Raw genomic sequence first — 14,946 nt, forward strand, 5'->3', positions numbered from 1 at the left:
GTGTATATTTCCTTTTTTTTTTGAGACAGAGTCTCGCTCTGTCGCCCAGGCTGGAATGCAATGGCGCGATCTCCGCTCACTGCACTGCCTCCTGGGTTCACGCCATTCTCCTGCCTCAGCCTCCCGAGTAGCTGGGCCTACAGGTGCCTGCCACCACGCCAGCTAATTTTTTTGGTATTTTTTTAGTAGAGACGGGGTTTCACTGTGTTAGCCCAGGATGGTCTCGATCTCCTGACCTCGTGATCTGCCCGCCTTGGCCTCCCAAAGTGCTGGGATTACAGGTGTGAGCCACCCCGCCTGGCCTGGATATTTCTTAATATGTGTATGTATATTATTGTGCTTATAAAAATCTCTCCAAGCCTCAGGTGAGAGTTTTTTCATTAGTGATCTGAGGATAACTCTGACCACCCTGGAATATACTGTTAATATTGTATATGAAAGTACTGACACTGACAGCATTTGTCTCTTTTCCTCACCCTTCTTTTTTTCTTTCCCTTTCCTTCTCCCTACCCTTTTCTTTTTCTGTGTGATTAGCTAACAGAATAGCTCTATCTAGTAAAGGAGCTGTTTTGAGCTCTGGCCTGAGCTCTCAAACTTTATCTTGACTTTTGCCCTAGTGAGCTGGGCTGGACGATGTGTGACCTTCTACCCTCTAGCATCAAGCTATACCATTTGGGTGGCACTTCCTGTATAGCAGAACCATCTGGGGAACCATGTAAAAACCCTATTGCCAGGCCTTGCCCCAGACCTGCTGAATCAGAATCTCCATGGATAAGGTCCAAAAAGTCTGTCATCTGAAGTTCTCAGTGCTGTCTACAAGGAGGTGGAATAGACAAGAACAATCACATCCAATGTGTGGAGAAAACTGGAATTGGTCTTTCCTAGTTAGACAGGAATAAATGGTAACTTTAATAAAACATTTAATATCCTTTCCCCTCTGTATATTTCAACATTGTTTAGGACACCAAGTATTAGCCTGCTATCATTAGAGTTTCACATATTAAATGGCTATGCTGCATTTCAGAATTTGGCTTTTTTAAAGTTACATTAAAAAAATTATATTAAAAATTTATAAAATTCAATAACATATATAAAATGATAAAAGTTTACATATATACTTTAAAAATGAGATATAATTTACATTGAATACAATTTACCCAATTTAGTGTGTAGTTCTCTTTTGATAAGCACATACAGTAGTGCAGCCAACAGCAAGCAAAATACAGAATACTTTTATTTCTCTGGCAGATTTCCCCATTGTAACCTCTAGTGTCGACTACTTCCCCATACTTAACACCTGGCAACCACCGTCTCTATAGATTTGCCTTTTTTGAAAGGTTATGTGGAAATCATAGTTTGCAGCATCTTGAATCTGGCTTGTTTGATTTAGCATAGGCATTCAAATTGCATCCATCTTGTTATGTGTATCAGTGGTTTATTTCTTGTGATTGTTGAGTAGTGTTCCATTGTATGGATATAATGCAGTCTGTTCATCCATTCTCCTGTTGCGGAAGATTTGAGTTATTTCCAAGGTTGTTTATTACAAATCAAGTCATTACAAACATTTGTGCACATGTTTCTGTGTGAACATATGTTTTCATTTTCCTTGAGAAAATACCTAGAAGTAGGATTGCTAAGCCATGTGATGTGTATGTTTGATTTCAATAAGAAACTGCCAAACTGTTTTCCAAAGAGACAGTATCATTTTGCATTTCCAAAGAAATATATGAGGGCTCCATATGTTGCATATCCACATATGCAGTTGGTATTTTTAGTTTTTGTTTCCTTTTTTTCCCTTAGGCATTCCCTCGTTGGGGAGGGGATATAGTGGTATCTCATTGCTTTTCATTTGCATTTTCCCAGTGGCTAATGATATTGAGCATTTTTTTCATGTGTTTGCTTACCATCTGTCATCTGTAAATCTTTGGTGAAGTGTCCAAATTGCAAAAAATTGGGTTATTTGTTTCCTTATTGTAGAGTTTGAGGGCTTTACATATTCTGGATACAAATCCTTTTTCAGCGATGTGACTCACAAATATTTGCTTCCAGTTTGTGGTTTATCTTTTCGTTCTCTTCACAGTTTTCAAATAGAAGTTCTTAATTTTTGACGAAGTACAATGAAGTACAATTTTTCTTTTTTTTCTTTATAGATCATACTTTTGGTGTCATGTATAAAAAATTTTGGCCTTACTGAATGAAGGTCACAAAAAAGGTCTTTGTTTTCTTTTAGAAGTGTTATAGTTTTAGATTTTATATTTAGGGCTCTGATACATTTTAATTTTCTTATGTGGTTCAATTTATGAAATAGGGTTCATTTTTTTTCATATGTATGTCCAAATGTTCCATCACCACTCATTGAAAAGATTTTCTTTTTTTCCCACAGAATTGACTCTTCACTTTTGTCAAAATCATATTGAACACATATATGTGGGTCTATGTCTGGGCTGTCTCTTCCATTACACTGGTTTATAGTCTGCCCTTTCTTGAATGTCACAATGTTTTGACTACTTTAGTGTTACAGTAAGTCTCAAAATCAGATGGTGATTGTTTTAGCTATTCTAGATGTTTGCCTTCCCAGATAAATTTTAGAAATAACTTGTTGATTTTGATTTTTAAAATCCTGTTGGGATTTTGATTGGTATTGCACTAAATCTATACAATGGGTTGGACAGAACTGACATAACAAGATTGAGGCTTCCAATCCATGAACATGGTATATCTATCATTTACCTCTTCTTTAATTTGTTTCATCAGCATTTTGTAGTTTTAAGTATAGAGATCTTGCATATATTTTCTTATATTTATTTATAACTAAGTATATAAAAGGCTTTGGTAATAGTGTAAATGATAGTGTTTTTATTTCAATTTATAGTTGTTTATTGTCAATATTTAGAAATATAATTGATTTTTGCATATTGACCTTGTATCCTGCATCTTTGCTAAACTCACTTTAGTTCCAATAGTTTTCTGGTAGATTTTAGGGGGATTTTCCAAGCTGACAATCATGTTGTCTGTGAATAGACATGGCTTCATTTATTTTCAATCTGTATGTCTCTCATTTCTTTTGTCTTATTGCACTGGCTAGGGCCTGTAGTGCAATTTTGAATATGAGTGATGAAAGTGGACATCCTCACTTTGTTCTTAATCTTACAAGGGGAGCATTTAGTCATTCACCTTTGAATACAAAGTTAGCTGCAGCTTTTTTGTGGATCCCATTATCAGGTTGAGGAAGTTTCCTTCTAAATTTGCTCAGAGTTTTGATCATCAACAAAAGTTAAATTCTATCAAATGGTTTTTCTGCATCTATTGAGATGATCAGATGCTTTTTCTTTAATCCATTGCTGAATTAGATTTATTGATTTTGGAGTTTTAAAACACTTTTTCATTCCCAGGATAAACCTTGGTCATGATGTATTATTCTTTTTTGTGGAATTGATTTGCTAGTATTTTGTTATGAATGATGGTATCTATGTTCATGAGGAGTATTGATTGTAGCTTTTTTCCCTTGCAAAGCATTTGTTTAGTTTTGGTATCACAGTAATGCTGGCCTCATAAAATGAGTTGGAAATGTTCTTTCCTCTTCTATTTTCTAGAACAGTTTTTTTACAATTGGTATTATTTATCCTTTAAATGTTTGGTAGAATTTGCCAATAAAGCCATCTGGAGTTTAATTTGTTGGAATATTTTGAAGCAATTGTTTCTTTAATAAATATAGTGCTATTCAGGTTATCAATTTATTCTTGAGTAATCTTCAGGAGTTTGTGTCTTTTAAGGAATTTGTTCATACCCTCTAAGTTGTAGAATTTATGGATAAGAGGTGTTTGTCCAGTATTTCCTTTTTAATGTGTGTAAGATATTAATGATGTCCTCACTTTCATTCTTGGTATTTCTTTTTTTCTTTTTTTTTTTTTGAGACGGAGTCTCGCTCTGTAGCCCAGGCTGGAGTGCAGTGGCCGGATCTCAGCTCACTGCAAGCTCTGCCTCCCGGGTTCACGCCATTCTCCTGCCTCAGCCTCTCGAGTAGCTGGGACCACAGGCGCCGCCACCTCGCCCGGCTAGTTTTTTGTATTTTTAGTAGAGACGGGGTCTCACCGTGTTAGCCAGGATGGTCTCGATCTCCTGACCTCGTGATCCGCCCATCTCGGCCTCCCAAAGTGCTGGGATTACAGGTTTGAGCCACCACGCCCGGCCGCCATTCTTGGTATTTCTAATGTGTCTTTTCCCCTTTTCCCTTGGTTAGTCTGTCCAGAGATTTGTATTAGTTATCTATTGCTGCATAACAAATTACTCTAAACTTAGAGTAATTCTTGCATCAGGAATCTGGGAGCAGTTTAGCTAGTTGGTTGATTCAGAATCTTTCATGAGGAGGCAATCAAGATGTTGACTGGAGCTGCAGTTTTCAAAGGTTTGACTGGAGCTGGAAGATCTACTTCCAAACTTACTGATATGGTTGTTGACTAGAGGCTTCAACTCCTGATCATGTGGATAAGACATGAAAACTGGCTTCCTCCAGTGAGTTATCCAAGAGAAGAGGGCGAGAGAATATGTAAGACAGAAGTAATGATAACCTAATCTTGGAATTGGAATGCCAGCACTTCTTCCACATGCTATTGATTGCACATACCAACCCTTATACAATGTAGGTAGGAACTACAAAGGTTATGAACACCAGGAGGTGGGGATCATTGTGGGCCATCATGGAAGCTGGCTACTACAGAGTTTATTGATTTTATCGATCTGTTCAAAGAATCAGTTTTAGATTTCTTTGACTTTATTGTACTTCTATTCTTGATTCCTGCTCTTTCTTAGTCCTTCCTTTTGCTTACTGTGGGTTTTATTTGTTTTTGCTCTTCTTTCTCTTCTTGCTGTTCTGAGCAAAGAAGGCTACTAGCTGTTGTTTTTTAAAACGTTTTTGCAGATAGATAAATCTTACCGAGAAGATGTGTATGATCTCTTTCCTGCGACATTCCAAACCATTGAACTGTTTGCAGATCACCCAGGGACATGGCTGCTACACTGTCATGTGTCTGACCACATCCATGCTGGCATGGAGACAACCTACACGGTCCTTCGTAACATAGGTACTGTTATCTGTCAATGATGCCAGATGATGGCACCAAGCTTCCTGTAGACCCTGAAAACAGGAGGCATGATAAAAACCCAGATATAGCCCTCAACAAGCTCAGAGTCAAGTAAGAGAGACATATATGTAAATATGTAACTATAATCAAGTATGCTATGTGCCGTAGCAGAATGCAGAGTACAGGGCTTACTGGCAGCAGTAGGAGGGAATGGGTAACAGTTGGAGGATATGAGCCAAAGTTTCACAGAGGCCATGATGCTCCAGATAGACTCAGTGGGTGAGCAGAAGTGGGAAAGACAGACGGGGCAGGAAAGCATGTACATGGGAATGAAGTAGCACAGTAAGAATCCATAAATGATTGGCAGATGCTGACGGAATAAGTCCTCGCCGGTGAAATGAAATGACTCATGTCATGAAAAGAACCCCCTTCTGTTGTTAATAAAACAATCAACTTGTTCTCTTTGTGCAGACAACAGGATTCCTTACTCCACCACATCTCCTGGAGGGGCATCTCACCCAGCCACGGTGCCATCTAACGGTAATGATACCCTCTCCCCATGTAAATGAGTCAACATTTCACTCCTCAAGAATGGCAGGGGCCTGACAAGTTTATCTTTTTCACAGAACGACCTGGCAAGGAGGAGCTCTATTTCTTTGGCAAGAATCTGGGTCCAACGGGAGCTAAGGCAGCCTTGGTCATCCTTTTCATCATTGGACTCCTCCTTCTAATCGCCACGGTGATTCTCTCCCTTAGACTCCGCTCTGCAATTAAGCAGACAGATTACCAGCAAGTCCAGTCCTGTGCTCTCCCCACGGATGCTCTATGAACCATCTGGTCTCCCTCAACAGGAAAGGGTGATGTCCCACAGCTGGCCAGATGGCAGCCAACAGGGAAACTGGACCAAGGCATCACTCACCAAGGAAGGTTGACACTGTATCCTGGATCAGCCTTCTGATCCTCTGAAACATCATCCAAAGCAATTTGCTTTTATTTATTTATTTTTAAACGGGCTGTGAATACTCCTCAGGTATAAAACACAGAAAAAGGAGAATGGGCATGGCTGAGAATGTCAACTCTTAGTCTGTTCTCTGGATGGATTCACTGAATGGGAGACCCTCAGAAAGATATCTTTATATTCCATCTTTTATAATTCCTAGATTAAACAGTGCTTTCTTAGCTAACCACCAGTTTCTAGATGAACAGCTTCTAGAAAAAGTTAGAGTGCCTCAGACATTTAACTTTTTCAACATTGTTGCATAACATGCATCCCTTTGTTGTTCTATGGAAAATATCTTTCTTAGGAGTTCTTGGAAATGTCTAAGTCAGTGTCTGCTGAGAATTAGACCAAATAAATTTTTTGGAGGCTTTAACCAGCTCTCCTGGCCTTTTCCTCTTTGATATAAATAGCCTGTGCACTGCTTGTTATAAAAAGCAAAGTTATAAGCTTTTTTTTTGTTTAATTGCTGCTGTTTTTATTCAAACCTGTAGAAATACTTGAATATCTACATGTTTTTACAATATGTTTTTATGGCAATGTTTGTACTTTCAAAAATCAAGTAGAGAAATTGTATTTCTACTTCAGACTGTGGGAGGGCTGAAAGTTGTAAAACATGTTAGGCTCTCCCTTTATGAAGCAGGGACTCCCTGAGAGTTTAGAGCAAGTTCTCTATAAGGGAGGGAAGCTTTGCAGGAGGCAAGTCCGGGCTCGAATTTGGAGTTTGATTTTTTCAATCAGTTAGAGGAAATCTTTACAAGTCTCCATCTTCTATGAAATAATAACATTCTCATTGTATGAGAAACACCAGGAGGAATTTATCAATGTAGGTGACTGGATAGGAGAAGGGACCTCTGAAGATCCTACATTCTGTGCTTTTTAAAGATATACCCCTTTATGGAAGGAGAAAAAAAGGAAAAGAAAAGGTGAGAAAAAGATAATCTTGGTGGCAGATTCTCTTAAACCATTAAACCAGCTTTGAAAATTAATAAATAATTTCCAAGGTTTGAATGCAAAAAAAATTATTGAACAACAAAACTCAACCCATTATGAGCAATCTACATGGTCCTATACTTAGACATTAGGTGTAAGATTGATAAAAGCAACATTGTTTATTACAAGACTGAGAAATTGCTTTTAGCTCTGGGTGAGATGCCCTGAGATGCCAATGCCAATGCTAGATGAGTGATACTGGTATGCCTGCCTTAGCAGTGGGTCATTTGAATGTCAAAGTGAATGACAAGGAGCTAAGAAATATTCTGGTGGAGGGGCCTTTCATACTGTCTCATCTTCATCTTGATGAGGGGAAATGGGTAATTGGATAGAAGCTATAGTCTTAACATAAAAGGATACAAATGCTAATAGTTCTGTTCATAGTTTGCTTGAATGTCATATTAAACACCATACACAAAAGCTTTTGAATTTCAGTCTGCTAACCGTGGACAATGTGATTTCATAGTACATGTTCTACAGTTTTCATACATGTGTAGGCTGCAATTTCATAATAATTATGGTAAATGCCTTATTTATTACCCACCTTAGTAAGACAAGTTGTTGTGTTTTTTTTCTTTTCAGTTTATTTTTTTAATGAAAACAAAACCACAAAGTAGTTTGATTGCATCATTTCTCGTTTTAATAAAGTTTCCTATAACGTGGCTATTTGCATGGTTATTTTCACTTAAAATTTTCTATCACTGAACTAGGGGAGGTGGCTAAAGGGGAATTAATTTTTAGATATTTAGGAGCTATGACTATGCCAATGATACTTGTTAGAGGAAAAGAAACAAAATAATGTATCTCCACAAATAATATGACTTCTCAAACATTGTTTCCTCAAACATAACTACACTCCTTGTTCTCAGCCTCACTCTTGAGAAAATCAACTTGGCCTTCACGCCTTCACTTACACACACCTTTCCCTCCTGTTAAAATACAAGTGTCCCTGCTCCTAGCAGGGCAGTCTCTTCATTTGACTTTGGGCCTCACTGCTTCTTGCTTTCTCAAGGACTTCATTACCTTGGGTGTCCATTTTTCCTCCTGCATCTTTCTATGGACATCAGCAATGTCCGCCACTAAAAACAGAAAACAATGAGCTGTCTTCTTTAACTCTATAACCCCCTCCGACCCAGTTTCTCTCTTTCTTTGATAGCAGAACATGGAGGTATTCACACTTGGTCCCTGTATCACCTCACCCCATGAATTCCTCAGCGCATTCTGATGACTTTCAATCCAGCGTGCCCAGCCCCCACGCCCCAATCTGCTGTGGTAGAGATCACCAACCATGATGCCATTTCCAGTGGCTTCTTCTCCATGTTTATCTTACTCAACCTCTTAGCAACAAGAAACAGCTCCTTCCTTCTGAACACTCAGAGTCTCTAGTCCCTTGGCTCTGCAACATGACTCTCTTCCAGGCTTCCTTCTTCCTCAATGACTATTCCTTCTCAATCTCTTTTGCTAGTTCCTTCTCCTCTGTCTGACCTAAATGTTAGCATGCCTCAGAACTTGACACTGGGTTCTCTTTTCTCTTTTTTCCCTCTGTGGTAGGCTGAATAATGCCCCGAAGATGTCATGTCCTAATCCCTGAATCTGTGAATGTCACCTTATGTGGTAAAAGGGACTTTGCAGGTATGATTGCTTTAAGGACCTTGAAGATAGGAAATTTATACTGGATTATCCATATTGACCCTATATGTAATTACAAGTGTCCTTATAAAGAGAGGCAGTGGGAGATTTGACTACAGAAGAAGAAGGCAATGTGACAACTGAGGCAAGATGCTATGCTGCTTAGAGATGGAGGAAGGGGTCATGGGCCAGGGAATGCAAGGAATGCAGCTCCAGAAGCTGGGAAAGGTAAGGGAATGGATTTTCCTGTAGAGCCTCCAGAGGGAGGTTGGCCTTGCAGATATCTTAAAACTGATTTTGGACTTCAGAGGTCCAGAACTGTAAGAGAAGAAATGTGTGCCACCAAGTTTGTGGTAATGTGTCACCAGCTACTCCATAGTTTATTTTATCCATCCTTATGATTGGAAAACCATTTTTCTGTGAATAAATTCAAAATGTGTTTCTCTAACCCTGACCTTGGGCTGCAGATTCACACAAATCTTGCTTGAGTAGGGTCAGCCTCTCCATCATCACTACTGCTCCTTTCAACCACTGTCCACACATTGCCTCGTGTTTTTCCAAATTTCATCCCTTCTCTGGTCGCTACCCTTTACTGTCTTCCCATTGCACTTTTAATAACATCCAAACTCTTTACCTTGTCTTTAAGTCCCAGCTTGACTTGGCCCATGCCCACTCCTCCAACTTCTTCAACTCTGCTCAAGCTTTCATCTGCTCCTATACCCTGCTAGTTCTTTCTTGCCTCAGGGCCTTTGCACATGCTGCTTTCTATGCCTGGAATGCTCTCTCTCTCTAGCTTCCTCATTCCCTCTCTGTATTAGTCAGTGTTCTACTAGAGGGACAGAATATATATATGTGTAAGAGGATAATAATACGGGTCTTGTGCTTTTAGATGCTTAATCTGCCAGTCATGTGTAGAATGGATGCAGGAATGGGGTACATGGGAACTCTCTGGGGGTGTGTGTGTGTGTGTGTGTGCCTGTAGAAATAGAGTCTGGCTCTGTCACCCAAGCTGGATATATATCATTATATATATAATGATATATAATATATATTATATAAATATATATAAAACATATAAAATATAATATATATAATGATATATAAACTCATATATGTGTGTGTATGTATATATATAAGTTCATTAAGTATTAACTTACATGATCACAGGGTCCCACAATAGACTGTCTGCAAGCTGAGGAAAAAGGAGAGCCCGTCCAAGTCCCAAATCTGAAGAACTTGGAATTTGACTTTCGAGGGCAGGGAGTATCCAGCACGGGAGAAAGATGTAGGCTGAGAGGCTAGGCCCATCTCTCCCTTTCACATTTTTCTGCCTGCTTTATATTTGCTGGCAGCTGATTAAACTGTGGCCAATGGATTACGGGTGGATCTGCCTTCCTCGGTCCACTGACTCAAATGTTAATCTCTTTCGGCAACACCTACACAGACACACCCAAGATTAATACTTTGTATCCCTCAATCCAATCAAGTTGACACTCAGTATTCAATATCATACTCTCCTAGCTTTTCTAGTTCACATGTGGGTTCCCCTAACTTCCCTCTCTAAAGTGGGTCCTTCCCCCTGTTATTTACTATCTTCACTGTTTTCCTTTGCAGCACTTATTACAGGACATAATCATTTTATGTCTGTTGGCTTAAGTTTTGTCTGCCTCTTTGGCTGGAATGTAGCTCTGTGGAAGCAAGGACCCCTGACCTGTTTAGCTCACTGTTGCATCCCCAGCAGAGATCATAGTACAAATACACAATAGTTTATTAGCAAATATTTATTGAATGAATGAATGAATATATAAAGAGATTAGGCAGTCTACTGAACTTCACTATTTTGACTTAGACTGTTTTGGTTTCAAAAGCTCTCATATTCAAATGTCAAGGGTCTCCAACAAGTAAAACAGAGTTCTAAGAGACTGGCTATGAGGTTCACAACCTACCTTGGCTTCTTTTTTGTTTGTTTGGTTAAGACAGAGTCTTGCTCTGTTGCCCAGGCTGGAGTATAATGGTGCAATCTTGGCTCACTGCCATCTCCACCTCCTGGTTTCAAGTGATTCTCTTGCCTCAGCCTCCTGAGTAGCTGGGATTACAGGCATGTGCCACCACGCCTGGCTAACACCCGGCTAGCTTTTGTATTTTTAGTAGGGACATGGTCAGCCAGGCTGGTCGTGTTGGCCAGGCTGGTCTCGAACTCGAGGCCTCAAGTCATCCACTGGCCTCGGCCTCTCAAAGTTTTGGAATTATAGGCGTGAGTTACCGCACCTGGCCTCCACCTTGGCTTCCTTCTAACAAATGATACTGGGACAAGGGGAGAGGCAGGGTGGACATGGGAGGAGGATGCGTGATTTAATCCCTAAGTGTATGTTCTAATTATAAAAAAGTGATTTCATCAAGAACAAAGCATGAGAAACAGCCAGGAGGAGCTAAGAAGACATGCTGATGAAAGAACCATACTATGGTATTCTAGATGGGCTCCTGGAACAAAGGATATTAGGGGGAACTAAGGAAATCTGAATAAACTATGGACTTTAATTAATGTATCGATATCTCATTTCTTGTAAGAAATATACCATGCTAATGTAAGACAACAATAATAGAGGTCTTGTGCTTTAAGATGATTAATCTGCCAGTCATGTGTAGAATGGATGCAGGAATGGTGTATATGGGAACTCTCTGGGGGGAGTGTGTGTGTGTATGTGCGCGCACATGCGCACGCGTGTGCAGAGAGAGAGTCTGGCTCTGTCACTCAAGCTGGAGTACAGTGGTACAATCATAGCTCACTGTGGCCTCAGACTCCTAGGCTCAAGCAATCTTCCTGCCTTATCCTCCAGATTAGCTAGGACTACAGGCACACACCACCACACCTGGCTATTTTTTAAATAAAACTTTTTGTAGAGATGGAATCTTTCTATGTTGCCCACGCTTGTCTTGAACTTCTGGCCTCAAGTGATAAGTCTATGTTTTAAAAAAACAATGTTATCTACACTCTCATTTGACATGTTAAAGTCCTGTGGTTGGTAATAACAGCTATCAAATGCTAAATGCCACCAATGTGGCAGGTACTGTTACATATATTATCACATTTAATCCTTAGAACAACTCAAGAGGTAGGAAGCATTATCCCTATTTGGAGAATAGGGAAATTGAGGCTTACAGATTTCCAGGGACACAGCCATAGTTACATATCAAGTAAGTGACAAACCCAGGAGTTGAACTCAGGGTCTTACCTTCTCATTACCCCCAAAGAATGGTGGCACATGTCAGATTGTCTGATTTGATTTTTACAGTAGGAAAAATGGCTCCCTTAGCTATCACACCCTTCTGTGCTACTCATTTCTATCCTCTAGACCACAGCACCAGTTTGGGCCCTTGTTACTTCTCCTTTGCAAAACTTTGACAGCCTCTTACCCAGCCTCTCCATCTCCACTCTCTGCATTACAGTCCATTGTACACATGGCTGGCAGATTAATCATCTTAAAGCACAACATCCTTTATATTCCTCCCCTCCAGAAACCCCCTAATGCCTACTGAAAAAAATCCGAACTACTTCCTCTGACCCAAGTTTTCATATTTGACTTGGCCCTACACCAGTGTCCGGTGGCTCCACATCCTATTTCCCAACAAGTTCTCCATCTGGCTTCTATTTTAAATTCATTGAAAGTAGAATGGCATCATACTGAAAGTAAAAAATTGCCAAAACTGAGGGCAATTTATGCAACTGCTGAGATTCAGCCCAGATCCTCAGAGGAAATTGATATGTAATGAAAAAAGAGATACGCAATCCACCATCCCATCACAGAAGGCAGAATGAACTAACTGCTAAGCCAGAGGAAGAGAACAACAAGGGAGGGAAGGATTCATTACAACTGGAGGATCCTGGAAGGCTTCCTAAAAAGGGGTCATTTGAGCCTATGGGATGAGTAGATTTTGGCAAGGAGAGAAGGGAAATGGCACTCATGATTTCCTCACTCCCAGAAAGCCCCTGTCCCAGCTCTGAATGTCCCAACTGACACATTCTCCCAGGCCCTACTTATTCTCTGCACCTCCCTTGGTATACCCCACTTTTCACAATAATCACTCTTTCTACCTTGTATTATAGTTAATTGTGTACATGCCTTATTTCTCTAAGCCATAAGTCTTTGAGGAAATGGAATGTATTCATTTCATTTCTGCTTCCCCATCCACTCAGCGTAGAACTGGCCCATCACCAGCCTCTAATATATGCCTGGAATGTATGGATAAGTGAGTGTGAATTGGGCCAGCTTTAAAAAGTGTTCAGATGCCTTCAGACATTTATTTAATACTATGAATTAAAACATCAACTCTGTGCGAGGCATTTGTGCTAAGTGTTGAGGATAAAAGTGCTACACATGGGCATGGACCTACCCTCAAGAAGTCGATCATATAAAGGCATGGCAAACACTAAATAAATGAATAAATATTTGTTGAGTTGTAATTGTGACTATTTTTTAAGAAGGAAAAATAGAGAGCAACAATGACAGATGATACGTACCTAGATTCACAAGTTGCCAGGCACTGGCACTGGGCACTACCCATGTGTTAACTCATTTGGTCCTTACCACAGTCCTAAGAGGTACGACCTTTTTAAAGATGAGAAAACTGACACACAGGAGAGTCAAAGAACTCCCCAAGACTCACAGCTAGTAATTAGTGTTGCTAGTATTATGGGAGAATTTCACAAAGCGACCTAATCTAGTCTGTCTACTTAGGGAAGGTAAGTGACATTGAGCTGAGGCCAGGAGGGTGAATAAAGGTGGGCCAGGCAAAGAGGCCACTGTGGGGAGTGTTTTGGGTGGGAAGGCCTGGAGGAGGCCAGGGGCTTAGCTAACTTGAAGAACTGAAAGGAAAGCAGTGAAGCTGGTGGTGAGGTAGGCAGAGGCCATGCTAAGAAATTTGTATTTTATGCTAAAAACAATGTACACTTTAAGTAGAAAAGATGATCTGACTGGAGCTTTGAAAAGCTCATCCTGGCAGCTGTAGAGGAGAATGGATGGGGACCCTGTCGCACATATTTCCTATATGTGATTAGGAGACAGGATGGTGAGTTGAATTGGGTATTGGAAGTGCAGGTGGTGGGGTGTCAGATTTGCTATATTTAGGAGAGAGAAGTAAGAGAATTTGACACTTGGTTATGGCAGCTGTGAGAGATGGAGTGTTAAAGATGGACTCCAGGATTCCAACTTGGGTAGACGGGTGGCTGGTGGTACCTTTAGTAAGATGGGGAAGACGGAGTTCAGATTTAAGGGGAAGATGAAGACTGAAGTCCTGGTCATTGATTTTGAAGCCCCTATGAGCCACCTCTTGGATGCGTGTTCAGCGGCCAGGCTGGGATGGAGAAGTACATGTGGGAGTTGAGGCTTATATCTGTGGACCCACAGAGAAGAGAGCCAAGCCCTGCCCCAAGGTGCCCTCGTGCTTGCAGGTCCTGCCTGCTTCAGATGTTGCTGGTGATAACCTACATGTCACATTTGACGGGGCTTCCAAACTAAGCCATCTGAGAAAGGTCTTATGATTCATGGCTTAGATCCTGTCTGTCCCTGAGTAAAAAAATCTGTGAGTCTTTGAAATCTTTTTGTCAGTTCCTCGAACTGTTGATGTACTGATTAATATGTAAAAACTGACATTGAAAAGAACACTTGACTTGTTTCTGAATCATAGAAACTTTGATTTTCTTGTGCACAAAACATTTTAGACTGTATGTTGTCACCCGAAGCCCGTGACTGTAACCTGTGTACCGCATCCTCCGATGAAAAAAAACCCAACTCCGACATGAGGGGTCCTCCTCCCTTTTCCTAAACTTTCTTCTAAAACCCTTCCAACGTGTAAAACACATTTTGAAACATGCCCAACTTTGCTGGTAAGTCTTCTTGGGTGGATCCTCACATTTAGCTTCCGATAAATCGAATTATTTCTACCTCAACAGCCTTAATTTCCGTGGACACTTGTCAGAGTATTTCCTCCTGTCTTTCTATCATCCACTTCCTGTGAGCTGTTCAGAAGCAGCTCTCTGCAGCCTCAACACCCAGCTACCTGCAGGCCGCCCCCCTGCTGGCTCCCAGAACAAGGCTCTGATTGGGATGGCAGAGGAAAGAGAAACGGGACCAGCAGCGCTACTCAGGCCTCAGACGGGTCATACTCCACACTCACCAGCGTTTCCACGCCACCATCTCACGCGGAGCTCCTGGAAGGGTCCAGCGCTCCCTCTGCAAGGGACCGTCT

The 14,946-nt window shown here is 40.6% G+C and overlaps 1 protein-coding gene across 3 annotated transcripts in view; it reads left to right on the plus strand.

Annotated features, from left to right (window-relative positions):
- The window catches only part of HEPHL1 (hephaestin like 1), a 115,980-nt gene extending 108,247 nt beyond the window's left edge, over window positions 1-7,733 (plus strand). For all 3 annotated transcript variants that reach the window (XM_050758901.1, XM_050758902.1, XM_050758903.1), the window contains 3 exons: window positions 4,919-5,081; window positions 5,553-5,621; window positions 5,708-7,733. In XM_050758901.1, coding sequence (XP_050614858.1) covers window positions 4,919-5,081; window positions 5,553-5,621; window positions 5,708-5,910 — 435 coding nt within the window. In that variant the 3' untranslated portion in view covers window positions 5,911-7,733. The remainder of the gene's footprint in view (window positions 1-4,918; window positions 5,082-5,552; window positions 5,622-5,707) is intronic.
- The last annotated feature ends 7,213 nt before the right edge of the window (window positions 7,734-14,946 follow it).

Source organism: Macaca thibetana, chromosome 14 (genome assembly GCF_024542745.1).
Source record: "Macaca thibetana thibetana isolate TM-01 chromosome 14, ASM2454274v1, whole genome shotgun sequence".
NCBI lineage: Eukaryota > Metazoa > Chordata > Mammalia > Primates > Cercopithecidae > Macaca > Macaca thibetana.